At 44.4% G+C, this 14,725-nt stretch overlaps 1 protein-coding gene across 11 annotated transcripts in view; it reads left to right on the plus strand.

Moving 5' to 3' along the window:
• ARHGEF1 (Rho guanine nucleotide exchange factor 1) overlaps nucleotides 1–14,725 on the plus strand; it is a 98,395-nt gene that overhangs the window by 64,370 nt on the left and 19,300 nt on the right. For 8 of the 11 annotated variants that reach the window (XM_073570690.1, XM_073570691.1, XM_073570688.1 and 5 more), the window contains 8 exons: nucleotides 1,082–1,258; nucleotides 2,349–2,527; nucleotides 4,331–4,474; nucleotides 4,588–4,670; nucleotides 9,332–9,457; nucleotides 9,791–9,905; nucleotides 13,327–13,427; nucleotides 13,576–13,653. In XM_073570690.1, coding sequence (XP_073426791.1) covers nucleotides 1,082–1,258; nucleotides 2,349–2,527; nucleotides 4,331–4,474; nucleotides 4,588–4,670; nucleotides 9,332–9,457; nucleotides 9,791–9,905; nucleotides 13,327–13,427; nucleotides 13,576–13,653 — 1,003 coding nt within the window. The remainder of the gene's footprint in view (nucleotides 1–1,081; nucleotides 1,259–2,348; nucleotides 2,528–4,330; nucleotides 4,475–4,587; nucleotides 4,671–9,331; nucleotides 9,458–9,790; nucleotides 9,906–13,326; nucleotides 13,428–13,575; nucleotides 13,654–14,725) is intronic. The other 3 variants (XM_073570695.1, XM_073570696.1, XM_073570697.1) reach the window with 1 other exon arrangement.

Consider the following 14,725-nt stretch of genomic DNA (forward strand, 5'->3'; position numbering starts at 1 on the left):
AAAACAAAAACATACTCACCAGACCAAGTGATGTTGGTGTCGTGTGTCCTTGCTACATAAGGGCTGCAACAGATCAGCGGCCTTCACTCTTCCATGTGGTGGAACTGTGAAGCTGCAGCCCATCAGCTTCTTGACCATCTGGAGAGACAGCGCTGACGTCACTGGAACGACTACGGTCCGGGAGGTGAAGCATGAGTTTTTATTATTGTGCCTGGGACACTTTAAGCATTTATGAAGGGATTGCCCATTATTGGATAACCTCTTTATGACTGTATTTGAAATCCTAAGGCCAAGGCTTTGAGTTGTCCCCTTCCTAGCTCCATCTAAGTGGAATAGAATAGGCTCAATCATTCCAATATTTTCGGGGAAGGGCACATTAATCTAGGATCTTGCTGACTCACTAGAGAATAGAAAATATTCTGGTGGTCCCAGGTTGTAACATAATGGTGCCCAGACACAGATGGCTCCATTCAGTCCAAAAGTGGACGATCCCAAACCATTGGTGTGCTATAACTGGTTTTATGATTGAGTGTAATTGGTCACTTTGTTGGACCCCTTTTACAACAAGATTCCAGCTGTGAAAGAAAAAGCGACTAAAGTTAGAAAACCTCTTGCTTTATCCAGTTTTCTTGATTATCCAGTGTATTCATGAGATGGTCATACATTATTGTGTAGGTATCAAAGGAGTGTCATTCGTGAGTGTTTAGATTAATGGGCTTCGGTTTTGTATGGATCCTAACAGCCAAACCCTTGCTTCTGAATTCCTACTGCACCCCTTGCCTCCTTACTGGTCAGTGATTTGACCAATCACATGCTGTGTACATGTTATTGCATTTCCAACATTAAACCTTCATATGTCACCTTCTCCTGCCACAGATTCCTTGATCTTCTCCGCAGCCCCTTCCTTTTGTCTTTTCCATTTTTCTTTACTATTTTTTATGTCCTTGGTTAATCTCCCATGTCTCCTGACTAAATCTATCTACTCCTCCATTGCATGGCAACTCTCACCTCGTCCCGTCTCCTCTTCATCGTTCGATGTTCGGGATACCATCATACCCTTTCTTCGACTTCAACTGGACAGGCATTCTAGTAAGCTGGGGCGCTCAGAGAGCTTACGAGTTTATGAGCGCAAGCGTTCACAGCGAGGTTCAGCCAAAGGCAAGCAGACGCGCTCTCGCAGCGACGTGGACCTGGAGGCTGCCGCCCGAGCCAACGACATGCAGGTCTCCTCAAGAAAGTCAAAATCAGGCAGCGTCACGTACGTTGGGAGGATAAACCTTGTCTATTGGGATTTATTTCTTAATGTTCTTGTGTTTTGATATTAGATTGTGGTTATTGATGGGTCTAGATTGTATGTTGCATGACACAATGTTACCTAAATTTGCAAGCCAATTAATAATTCAGTCAGGTCTTCAATCGGATGGTGTTGAATTGCTACCTAATTGTCAAGGCCCAGTGGTAGAGTTTTGTCATGTCTTGGAAAAGAAATATGCTTTTCAATATCTAGGTTAACCATCTCTGATGTTCATCATCAAAAGGGCCTACAAAGCATTTGTAGTCGATCTTAAAATTAAAAATAAAAGCTAAAAATTGTCGGCTGACGGTCTGGTTGACCCTGCCAGTCTCTGTTATTGATGACATCACGCACATTCATGTGACCATTGTAGCAAATCATTGGCCACGGTGGACTCATGCCCTGCCCCTGAGCATCATCGCTGAAGCCACTGAATGGCTAGGGCAATCCCATAGATGTATGTGATGGTCGCGTGCATGCTTGGAGACGAGGACCACCAGAGGACTGTTGAACAAGTGCCTGTTGTAAGCCATCTTTTTATAGAGAACTCACAACCTTTTTAATTTTGTCCTCATGTGAAAAGTCATGTGATTCCTAGTAATATCTATAGTCTGGTGCCATTGTCCTCTTTGCTGAGCCTCTCTATGCGAAGATTTTGGGGGCAACAGAGATCCTGTAGTGCACAACTTATTCCCGCTCTTAGAAGGGCTAGATGACCACCACTATTGAAGTTGTGATGGTGCCCGTATTGGTCATCACTCAACTTCACAAGAAACAGAGATAATTAAGTGTTAAAGAAATGGAAGAGGTCGCGGAAAGAATGGAAGAATTGCTTGAAATTTTTGTAAAAATTTTGTGTAAGAAAAAAAAATTGAAGTTTGGAAGTTCATTAGATAAAAAGTATTTTCCTCATATATTTCTACTTATTTCCAGTCTTTTGTTACCATCTCTGGGACTCTACAACATGGTTCCTAATTCCTGATGTTCCTCCTGTTTACTTTGATGAACCCTATGTTTTTATTTTTAAATCTTTTTGTCCTTTTTTTCATTGTAGCCCTGAGCCTGGAGGGAGTGGAGAAGGTCAACAGTCCTTTCTGCTTCCCCAGTCTGAGGAGACTGAGCCGCGCGTTTTGGAGGCCGAGAATGACCCCCCAAACTGGAGGGATCTCGTCCCCCCTGAAACACTCCTCAGGCTGAAGAAAAGCGAAATCAAGCGGCAAGAGGTCATCAATGGTATGAGAATCCCTATTTTATTGCTCAAGTATTTGGCTTTGTATATAATAAAAAATAAAATGGCTAGTAACTTAAAAATGTGGCCTGTTCATTGACTGATGTGTTGTCTAGCTGGTTGCCACCTGGGATATATACAGCTTTAGTTTATTTTGGAGTCCAAAGATAGCAGATGCAATAGTATATCACAGTTTTGCATGTTTTTGGACCCCTTATTATAATTGATTTTTATACGATTGTGGACTTCTTGGCATGAAATGCATCAAAGGGAATTCTTGGAGAAATGTGTGTAGGCCATCAATATGCAACCATTGGTGGTCCTAACTCCGAGACCCCCACTGACCCAGTGACAACTGGTACTGCAGGTCTTTTAAATGGGCTGAGCTGCAGTTCCAGACCCTGTCTCAAGTGCAGGACGTCACTGTTCTACAGTGAAGATGTCACGACTCTCCAATGACTGCCACGTTCAAGCGTATCAGGGAAAAAAAAATTGCAGTGGATTTTGCTTCAAATTCCAAGCAAATCTGTAAATTCCACATTTTACATTTGGATTTTCATGCAGTGTTTGCTGCAGATTTTACACTTTCCTTAACATAGGGTGAAAATTTTGCAAACTAAATTGAGATCCTACATATTTTTGAGTCGATTTTCAAACAGAAAAAAATTCCAAAGCATGGATGTGATTTGTAAAGTTTCAATCACATACCTGGTGTTGTAATCCACTGTGGATTTCTACCTCCGGTTAAATCCTCAGCAGTATCATCCTGTGCTCCCTTACTTTTGGGCACTAATTGCTTAACTTTAGGAGATGTGTATTATAATTGGATTCAGACTAGATATACTTTAGTTACACTAGAGTAGTCCTATAAATGAGAATCTGGCACTTCCTGAAGACATATAATAGAGAAGATTACGGACTTACATAATAATATTGGCCGAAAAAAATGAAGAGATCCAGAAAAATGTAATAAAATCACATATTTATTAATAACACACAAATAAAAAATAAATAATAAAGAAAATGCCCAGTAGGAGGCGCTCAAAACGCCCTAACTTGTATAGTAAATATGAAGCATATATAGGTAATAAAGTCAAATATGCAAAGCATATAAAGAATTATGATAAACTACAAACATCCTCAAAAAGTAAGACCAATCTGTTAAGTAAATAAATGCAACCGCAAAGTGAGGATGATTGAGCCAAAAAGTAATATTACCTAAATGCTTCCGGAAGAAGCTTATTGCAAAACGCGCGTTGGGGTGGAGGAGGCTGCTGCACTCACCGCTATCTTTATCCACAGCATTTAGGTAATATTACTTTTTGGCTCAATCATCCTCATTTGGTTCACTGGGCTATTTGTTATAATTTGCAGGGGTTTAGGGACTTAGGCTTAGATGTCATGTTTTCCGTTGTACCTTATCTACTTTGTATACACCTTTATTGATATGGGAACTAATACTCATTAGTTACTTTGCGGTTGCATTTATTTACTTAACAGATTGGTCTTACTTTTTGAGGATGTTTGTAGTTTATCATAATTCTTTATATGCTTTGCATATTTGACTTTATTACATTTTATTACATTTTTCTGGATCTCTTCATTTTTTTCGGCCAATATTATTATGTAAGTCCGTAATCTTCTCTATTATAGATATACTTTAGGTTTCCAGATATTTCTCCTTGGGTTTCCAGTGAGGAAATAGTAATAGAGAACAGCAAATTTATATTCCAAATTATATACTGAGGAAGAGGAATGAGGTGTATGGATAGTGAATAGTGACAAATCCTGTGTCTTTCCCATCTTAGAGCTGCTGTTCACTGAACACGCACATGTGCGGATGCTCCATGTGTTACACGACATCTTCTATATTCCCATGAAGAACGTCTGGAACCCCATTGCGGAGCTGGAGAACATTTTCCCCAGTCTTGATGACCTGATTGAGGCGCACGGTGAGTAGCTCAGGGTTCTTCATACAACATGGTTTAGCTCAGGGTTCTTCATACAACATGTTTCCTCTCTGCTTCCTCCTGGTCTTACATCCTTACCAATCTGACTTTTTTAGTTATACTCTTGGACAACTTGAAGAAGCTGCGCTTGGAAAATAACTTCATCATACATGAGATTGGGAGCACACTGCTGCATCGGGTGAGTGAAAGTGTGACGGATTGCACAGGGGAAGGTGTGTGTCGACTTCTCCCACCTCTGGGGAGGGGAGAGAGGGACCCAGCAGGTATCGGCTCTCCGGCGCCACCACTTGCCCCAGGTCAGTCAGGGAACTGCTCCAAGGGCAAATAGTCACCGGAAAGGCTTCCCTTATAAGTACGAATTATTGAGGCGTTCCCAGTGAGGATGGGATATACATCACCTGTCCAGGCTGGGTGTATGTGTATAAATATATATATATATATACAGTGGGGCAAAAAAGTATTTAGTCAGTCAGCAATAGTGCAAGTTCCACCACTTAAAAAGATGAGAGGCGTCTGTAATTTACATCATAGGTAGACCTCAACTATGGGAGACAAACTGAGAAAAAAAAATCCAGAAAATCACATTGTCTGTTTTTTTTTTTTCATTTTATTTGCATATTATGGTGGAAAATAAGTATTTGGTCAGAAACAAAATTTCATCTCAATACTTTGTGATATATCCTTTGTTGGCAATGACAGAGGTCAAACATTTTCTGTAAGTCTTCACAAGGTTGCCACACACTGTTGTTGGTATGTTGGCCCATTCCTCCATGCAGATCTCCTCTAGAGCAGTGATGTTTTTGGCTTTTCGCTTGGCAACACGGACTTTCAACTCTCTCCAAAGGTTTTCTATAGGGTTGAGATCTGGAGACTGGCTAGGCCACTCCAGGACCTTGAAATGCTTCTTACGAAGCCACTCCTTCGTTGCCCTGGCGGTGTGCTTTGGATCATTGTCATGTTGAAAGACCCAGCCACGTTTCATATTCAATGCCCTTGCTGATGGAAGGAGGTTTGCACTCAAAATCTCACGATACATGGCCCCATTCATTCTTTCATGTACCCGGATCAGTCGTCCTGGCCCCTTTGCAGAGAAACAGCCCCAAAGCATGATGTTTCCACCACCATGCTTTACAGTAGGTATGGTGTTTGATGGATGCAACTCAGTATTCTTTTTCCTCCAAACACGACAAGTTGTGTTTCTACCAAACAGTTCCAGTTTGGTTTCATCAGACCATAGGACATTCTCCCAAAACTCCTCTGGATCATCCAAATGCTCTCTAGCAAACTTCAGACGGGCCCGGACATGTACAGGCTTAAGCAGTGGGACACGTCTGGCACTGCAGGATCTGAGTCCATGGTGGCGTAGTGTTACTTATGGTAGGCCTTGTTACATTGGTCCCAGCTCTCTGCAGTTCATTCACTAGGTCCCCCCGCGTGGTTCTGGGATTTTTGCTCACCGTTCTTGTGATCATTCTGACCCCACGGGGTGGGATTTTGCGTGGAGCACCAGATCGAGGGAGATTATCAGTGGTCTTGTATGTCTTCCATTTTCTAATTATTGCTCCCACAGTTGATTTCTTCACTCCAAGCTGGTTGGCTATTGCAGATTCAGTCTTCCCAGCCTGGTGCAGGGCTACAATTTTGTTTCTGGTGTCCTTTGACAGCTCTTTGGTCTTCACCATAGTGGAGTTTGGAGTCAGACTGTTTGAGGGTGTGCACAGGTGTCTTTTTATACTGATAACAAGTTTAAACAGGTGCCATTACTACAGGTAATGAGTGGAGGAAAGAGGAGACTCTTAAAGAAGAAGTTACAGGTCTGTGAGAGCCAGAAATCTTGATTGCTTGTTTCTGACCAAATACTTATTTTCCACCATAATATGCAAATAAAATGAAAAAAAAACAGACAATGTGATTTTCTGGATTTTTTTTTCTCAGTTTGTCTCCCATAGTTGAGGTCTACCTATGATGTAAATTACAGACGCCTCTCATCTTTTTAAGTGGTGGAACTTGCACTATTGCTGACTGACTAAATACTTTTTTGCCCCACTGTGTATGTGTGTGTATATATATATATATATATATATATATAATATACATCCCGACCGTCACTGTCAGGGCTCCTCACTAGCAGTACGGTATTCTGCCACCAGTTCCTCGTTCAATATAAGCCCCATCCGACAGCAGGCTTATATCAGGACAGAAACTAACTCGGGTAGCGTATAATAACCAACTGAGCATGCGGACGTGGGGATTCGTGTATCGAGATAAAAGAGCAGCCCTAGATTAATTTTATATTTAATTGCCGAAAGGCGCACTAGAAATATACAGGTATATATTTACAAGAACAGATATGCAAGTATACAGTCAAGAGTGTAGTACAAGGGTAGGGTACAGATAGGTTAAAATTACCGTGTTATGTAGCATGCGACCACAGGGAGGCGCTGATGGATCACAGGTCCAAATCGTAGTTACCTGATTCCCCTTGCCACGGCGGGTAACGGGCCTCCTGCCAGTAGAAGAACTAAGTCCAAAATAAGGAGCTGTGTAATATCCCCTAGGCTGCTCCCTCCCACATGCTGCGCCAGCCCCTGGGCTGGACAGTCTCCCTCCTTCCATATCTGAGAGTATGATTTTCCAGGCAGAACCGTGCATGGCCCATAACTTTTTGTGCGAAGGTCCAAATAAGACTGCAGTGGGGCCACTGGATTCTGCAGGATTTTATCTGTGCAGGGAGACCAAATGCGGCTACTGTATTTAATTCCTGGTAACTATGCTTTATAACTCCATAACGCAGGGTTCTGTAGGTGGCTGAATGGTATGAGCATGTGGGGAAAGGAATGCCGATTCTGATTATGGGCTAGGCTCAGAGATATTGCATTCCTTTATTATAGGTCATTTTCTAGATTCCATATCTCAGTGCCTTGCACGTAACAAGTAGATATCATTTTCCTATATCTCGCAGACTGTCTTCTAGAAATGGAGCATGGTTAGTTTAGCGTCCAAGGGCTGTGTGTGCTATTGCATATCATTTCCATTCTAGCTGAAGGGTGTTTTCTGGACTTATATTGATCCTTAAAAGTGCAATAAGATCGGTGAACTACCTGTTTATAGATCAGAATCAGGAGCTACGCCTGGGTAGGGTGCCTGTGTATAGAACAGATTGAGGAGCTGAGCCCGGGTAGGGTGCCTGTCTATAGAGCTGGCTCAGGAGCTGAGCTCAGGTAGGATGCCTATGTATAGAGCAGGCTCAAGAGCTAAGCCTGGGTAGGATGCCTATGTATACAGCAGGCTCAGGAGCTGAGCACAGGTAGGTGCCAATATATAGAGCTGGTTCAGAAGCTGAGCCCAGGTAGAGTGCTTGTGTATAGAGCTGGCTCAGGAGCTGAGCCTGGGTAGGGTGCCTATGTATAGAGGAGATTAAGGAGCTGAGCCCAAGATGGATGCCTGTGTATAGAGTTGGCTCAAGAGCTAAGATTAGGTAGGACGTATAGAGGAGATTCAGGAGCTGAGCCCAAGTAGGCTGCCTGTGTTTAGAGCTGGCTTAGGAGCTGAGTCCGGGTAGGGTGCCTATGTATAGAGGAGATTCAGGATCTGAGCCTGAGTAGAGTGCCTGTGTATAGAGCAGGCTCAAGAGCTGAGTCCGGGTAGGTATGAGACTGCAGCATAACCAGGAGATGCATGCTATAATACACAGCTTATTAGAGCACTGATTAGAACCATCTCTGAACTCTGCTATTTAACCTTCGCTCATTGACAGCGGCATTTAAATAGCGCGATCATGGGAGCCCGATGGGTTATCAGCCAGGGGCATATTGAAAGCCCCTAATGGCTGCTATGTCCTATGAAACTAACCTCTGGCTGGGATTCATTGCAAAAAGTTATTTAACTACTGTGCTATTGCAGGGCATAAAAGAAGCAAACAATCACAGGTTATAGTAAAAAAAAAATATGAACAAAAGTTTTATATATTTTTTTTCTTTCATTTCTGAAAAATTTGAATTCTCATTTTAACAATAAAGAAATTAATTAACCCGCAAACACCATAAAGATAAAAAAAATGGAATCTCTATAATTGGTGTGTTTTTTGTACACACGGTTACATCCTGCTGATCAGTACAGGACAAGTAATGTATGTTTAAAGTTGATTAAAGGGATATTATTGGATAGTTTTTGTAAATACAAGCAATTTTGCAATTTGCTGCTTATTAAAATTTCCAGCCGTTTTTGAAATATTAACACTTTTCATTTTATTTACTGCTCGTTGCCTTGGAGACTGACCCCTGCAGCAACGCAACAGAGCATGCAAAGTGGTCGCAATCTCTTTTTTTTTTATTGTGCTTTTAAAAAGGTTTTGTAGCTGGCCAGGATCACTAGAGTGCGCTTTTACTTCCTGATCTCAGCCAGCTTTAGCACAGTACTTACAAGCTAGACAGCAGCGGTGGCCGGTCTCCTAGGCAACAAGCTGTAAACAAAAGAAAGATGTTAATATCTAAAAAACAGCTGCAAATTTTAATAAGCAGTAAGCTACAAATATGTTTGTTTCTCCGATCTCTATCCAAAAATATATATGAAAATGGAGAAAAAACCCTTTTAAATTTTTGTGTTGGTTATATTCTTATGTTTTATACTTTCTTACAAAATCTAATGAACCCTTTGAGGAGGGAGATGTTTTTCATTCTGTGGTTCTAGATAATGACCTTCTATGTATATCCATGACGTTTTCCTCCAGGGAGTGTCCGTCTTGGGAGGATTTCCAGGCAACAGCCACCGACATATCAAGGCAGTAGGTGAGGACTGGGGAGGACCTTGTGTATTCACGCCTGTCGTTGTCTCCTCTAGTTCGATGGTACTGAAGGATCCTGGTTTCAAAAGATCTCCTCAAGGTTTTGCAGTCGCCAACCATTTGCTCTGGAGCAGCTGAAGCAGAAGCAGAAGAAAGATCCTCGATTTACACAGTTAATTCAGGTAATTTGTGTTCTTCCAGTCAATTAAAGGGATTATTCCACCCTATTCCAGTGACCTATTAGTAGGGTCACATCACTAGTACCCCCTTCCGATGGCTAAAACATAGTGGAGGGAAGCAGGAAGCTCTTCTTTCTTTGAAGGCCTCGTAGTTGACCCTCCATCGGTGGCCACTGGCAATAGAGCTCCTGTTACAGCTCAAGTCAGTTTGGGCTGAGCTGCAATACCAGACCAAACCTGCGCAAAGAATGGCGCTGTTTCTGGGGGGAGGAAGCATTTTTCGAATCTTAATCCCAATGCGGATGAGTTAATCTTTTGCCATTTTACCCTCTTCAGGATGCAGAAAGCAATCCGCAATGTAGACGTCTCCAACTGAAGGATATTATTCCATTTGAAATGCAGAGATTGACCAAATATCCTCTTCTTCTGCAGAACATCGCCAACCTGACAGGTGATGACATATACTCTTAACTAATTGTGACGCCAGTCGCCAAAGCAAAATGCGCCTGCTCTCATTCATGGTGCACTTAAAGCCATCCAGTGATAACAAGCAAACTGTTCTTTACTCACCCTCCCCAGGTCCATCAATGTGACCCCGTCACTGCTTCTGGTGTGCGGTATTATTTTCAGCTCTGTAGCCAATCAGTAATCTCAGTGGCTCTGAGAACCTTGAGTTATGAACTTAGGAAGGTCACTGATTGACTGGAGAAAAGCAGATAATACTGGACACCAGGAGCAGCAATGTAGACTAACCAATGCCCCTGGGGAGGGTGAGGAAAGCACCATTTTTTAAAAAACAAACTGCAGCAAGCAAACAGAGGTTATCCAAAACCATAAAACCTGCTTTAAGGTGGTCATGGGCATTAGATGACTATAGTCCAAATTTATTTTTGGTGGCACTAGCCAACCAGCTAATGTGATGGATGATATTCCGACTCTCCTTATTAAATCAGATGTTTTGGAAATGAAGGATGGGGCAGTTGGATTTCAACATGCCCAATCGTTTTGGTTCACATATGGGAGATTGAATGACTTTCTCTGTCGCTTCATTGGGGGACACAGAAACCATGGGTTGTATGCTGCTGTCACTAGGAGGCTGACACTATGCATAGAAAAAGGTTAGCTCCTCCTCCGCAGTATACACCCCACCGACCGGCAGTAATTTTCTCAGTTTAGCTTAGTGTCAGTAGGTGGACACGGGTCTTTCTTTAGACCCATATATACCTCCTGCCTTGTTCCGACTCAACGCCTTGTGTTTCTAGGCCTATTGTTCGACACCCGTCGAGCGAGGGTTTTTCTTCCATAAGAGAAGATGTTCTCTCTGCAGCGAGACATAAGATCACTGCGGAGCACTCGGCTTCCATCTCTCCGGTCAGCCATGAAGGTTTTGGGAAAGATGGCGACGGCCGAAGCAGTCCCCTTTGCCCAATTTCAGTCAAGACCGCTTCAACAGGCCATCCTGTCTCGGTGGAACAGGCCTGTCCTTTCCCTGGATCGTCCAATTCGCCTTTCGCCCCGAGTCAAACAATCCCTCAATTGGTGGCTGACGTCACCCCTCATTTCCCTAGGCCGGTCATTCCTCCCGATTCACTGGCAGATTGTGACAACAGACGCCAGCCTTCTCGGCTGGGGTGCAGTGTTTCGCAATCACACTGTTCAGGGTCGGTGGTCGACTCAAGAGACAAGTCTGCCTATCAACGTCCTCGAGATACGGGCAATTTATCTGTCTCTCATTCACTGGGAAAGACTTCTCAGGGGTCTGCCAATCCGGATTCAGATGGACAATGCTACAGCAGTGGTATATGTCAACCACCAAGGGGGAACACGGGAGTTCCTCTGCTCTAGCGGAAGTGTCCAAGATTCTTCACTGGACAGAGATATCAGTCCCAGCGATTTCCACGGTGCACATTCCTGGCGTGGACAACTGGGCCGCCGATTTTCTGAGCCGCGAGGGTCTCGCGGCAGGAGAGTGGTCCTTGCATCCGGACATCTTCCATTAGGTTTGTCGTCGTTGGGGGACTCCGGACGTAGATCTACTGGCGTCTCGCATGAACAGGAAGGTCCCACAGTTCGTATCCAGAGCCTGAGATCCTCTCGCAGTGGGCGCTGATGCTCTGACCGTTCCCTGGTCTCTGTTCAAGTTCCCCTACCTGTTCTCTCTCCTTCCTCTTCTTCCCTAGCTGTTGAAGAAAGTCAAGGCGGAAGGAGTTCCGGTCATCCTCATCGCTCCAGATTGGCCCAGAAGAGCTTGGTTCTCAGACATCGTCAACCTGCTCGCGGACGCCCCCTGGAAGCTTCCAGACAGCAGATTTGCTGTCTCAGGGTCCGATTTGCCACCCCAATTCTCGGCTGCTCAATTTAACGGCGTGGCTGTTGAGACCGCGGTTCTGAAACGTTCAGGTTTTTCAGATTGGGTTATTCACACTATGATCCGGGCTAGAAAGCCTTCGTCTTCCAAGATTTATTATCGTATATGGAAGGCCTATTTTACTTGGTGCGAGGCCAATGACATTCCGCCCATGGCCTTTTCTCTCCCTTCTGTCCTAGCGTTCCTCCAGTCAGGCCTTGATGCGGGCCTTCCCCCCAGCTCCTTAAAGGGTCAAGTCTCGGCGCTTTCCATTCTGTTCCAGAAGACGTTGGCCTCCCGTCCGCAGGTCAGGACCTTTCTTCAGGGAGTGGTTCATGCGGCACCTCCGTACCGCGCGCCTGTGGATCCATGGGATCTTAATCTTGTTCTCGAGGTTCTACACGGTCCTCCCTTCAAACCTCTCAGGGAAGTTTCCCTTACCCTTCTTTCCTGGAAAGTTGCCTTCCTGGTGGCCATCACCTCCATCCGGCGCGTGTCAGAGTTGGCGGCCCTTTCTTGTCGCTCTCCTTTTTTGGTGCTCCACCAGGATAAGGTGGTCCTGCGACGCCCGCCCGCTTTCCTTCCTAAGGTGGTATCCACTTTCCACCTGAATGAGGATATTGTTCTCCCGTCCTTTTGTCCGGGTCCAACTCACCCTCGGGAGCACTCCTTGAACAAGCTAGACCTGGTCAGGGCGATGAAGGTCTACCTGGCTAGAATGACTCCTTTGCGGAAGACAGACTCTCTCTTCATCATTCCAGATGGGGCGCGGAAAGGTCAGCCGGCCTCCAAAGCTACTATTGCTTGCTGGATCAGTTCGGCAATTTTGGAAGCCTACCTGGTCAAACATCGAGTGGCCCCTCCTGAAATTCAAGCTCACTCTACCCTGGCAGTGGGTGCCTCCTGGGCGGTGCACCACAGAGCTTCCGCACTGCAGCTTTGCAAAGCTGCAACCTGGTCATCTGTTCACACATTTGTGAAATTCTACAGGGTCCACACCTACGCTTCGGCGGATGCCAGCCTAGGAAGATGGATCCTGCAGGCAGCGGTGGTGAGTCCGCTGACCTGATGGAAGTTTGCTTTCCCTCCCCAGGTACTGCTTTGGGACATCCCATGGTTTCTGTGTCCCCCATTGAAGCGATAGAGAAAACAGGATTTTTGGGTCACTTACCGTAAAATCTGTTTCTCGGAGCCTTCATTGGGGGACACAGCACCCTCCCATGTTCTGCAGCTCCTGTTTTCATGTTGTTTGTTCTTACAGTTGAGTTGTCTGTTCTGTTTCAATCTATTCTGTTACTTCTCCTACTGCTTTCTCACTAACTGAGGAAATTACTGCCGGTCGGTGGGGTGTATACTGCGGAGGAGGAGCTAACCTTTTTCTATGCATAGTGTCAGCCTCTTAGTGGCAGCATACAACCCATGGTTTCTGTGTCCCCCAATGAAGGCTCCGAGAAACAGATTTTACGGTAAGTGACCCAAAATTCTGTTTTTCCACCATTAATGTGATCTTGTCGACTCCTAACAGAGGAAGAAGAGGAGAAGCAGAGGGTGCAGAAGGCGGCTGAATGCTGCCGGCAGATCCTAAATCACGTCAACACCGAAGTTCGAGAAATGGAGAACAAAATGGTACGAGACAACCAATGGCCAGGGAAGTGTTGGGGGGGGGGTAGTAAACTTTCACAACCTTCCAATATCGGCACATCCTGAAGATCAATGATAACGCTGCTTCATCGTTCTCCGATTTTAATATCGTTATTGTTGGTTTCTGTTGCAGAAATTGTTCGATTACCAAAGACGTCTTGACACGTCCAACTTGAAGCAGAGCAATGATCCGCTGTTCATGGAGTTCAAGGTAAAGACTATATACAGGAAATGTTACTTTTGGTCGTTTTGCCTATTTTTCAGTAGAGCTTCCTCAGATTTAACGAGAGGTAGAAAGAAACCCTAATAGAGCCTCCAAATGGGGTTGTCTTCTGCTGTGTCTTTGGAGCCTATTATTTTCTCAGAGCCCTGGGGCTCCCATACACATTAGATAATTGTGCCGAATTTGGCAGAACTGATATTGAAAGCACACGAACACTCAGCCAAGCAGAGCCCTTCTGTGTATGTTGTGTTACCGATCCCATGTTTATGGCCAGCTTTATTCTTCTAGTACTGTTATGGACCTGTCGGACTCATACTTTGTATGACAGAGCCCAAAGCGCCTTTGTGGGGTACAGTATTGGACTGGGGTGTCAAGGGCCCACCAGTAACCAACTTCAGGGCCCCAATTTTCAGCTACATATAAATGTGACATTACCCTCAATCACAAATTTATATAGCAATGATCTGGGTAGATTGTTAAATTATTAAGATTCGGCCTGTAAATAGTGATTAGAGTACTGCTCACATAAGAAGGTGGTGGCCCACCGGAGGATTCTAATGTTCTCCCGTGGGCCAGTCCAAGCCTGATGGGGGTATATTTAGGTTTAAGGGGAGGTTCAGTGGGATCTCAAATAAGAAAATTAGAGCTGACACTACTTAATGTCCTTTCTTACCATTCTGGCTTTTCTTAAAAGGGTTATCCCACAAAAGACAACTAGGGTAGGTGATCAATGGCCCATTGTTGGGAAGCCACAATCTGTAGAACAGGGGTTCCCTATCTCCAGCTTCTCATCATTGTGGGTTATCACCACTAAGTGTCTATAGGACATGAAAGGATCCACAGAGAACATGCTCGACCATGCCAACCCACTCAATTACAAGCCTAGTGAGAGGGTACTGGGCATGGGGTTGCCTGGCAATCAGACCTTCATCCTCTATTCTATGAGTGGGTGATTGACATATTTTGTGCATAAACCCCTTTAAAAGAGTGACCTTCTGTAGACAGCCCTTCTTAAAGGTTTTTCCCCCATTTTCATAAATGGGTATTCTCAGATAGTGCT

The sequence above is a fragment of the Dendrobates tinctorius genome, unplaced genomic scaffold (genome assembly GCF_039654945.1).
Source record: "Dendrobates tinctorius isolate UK_male_01 unplaced genomic scaffold, ASM3965494v1 ptg000028l, whole genome shotgun sequence".
Classification (NCBI taxonomy): domain Eukaryota; kingdom Metazoa; phylum Chordata; class Amphibia; order Anura; family Dendrobatidae; genus Dendrobates; species Dendrobates tinctorius.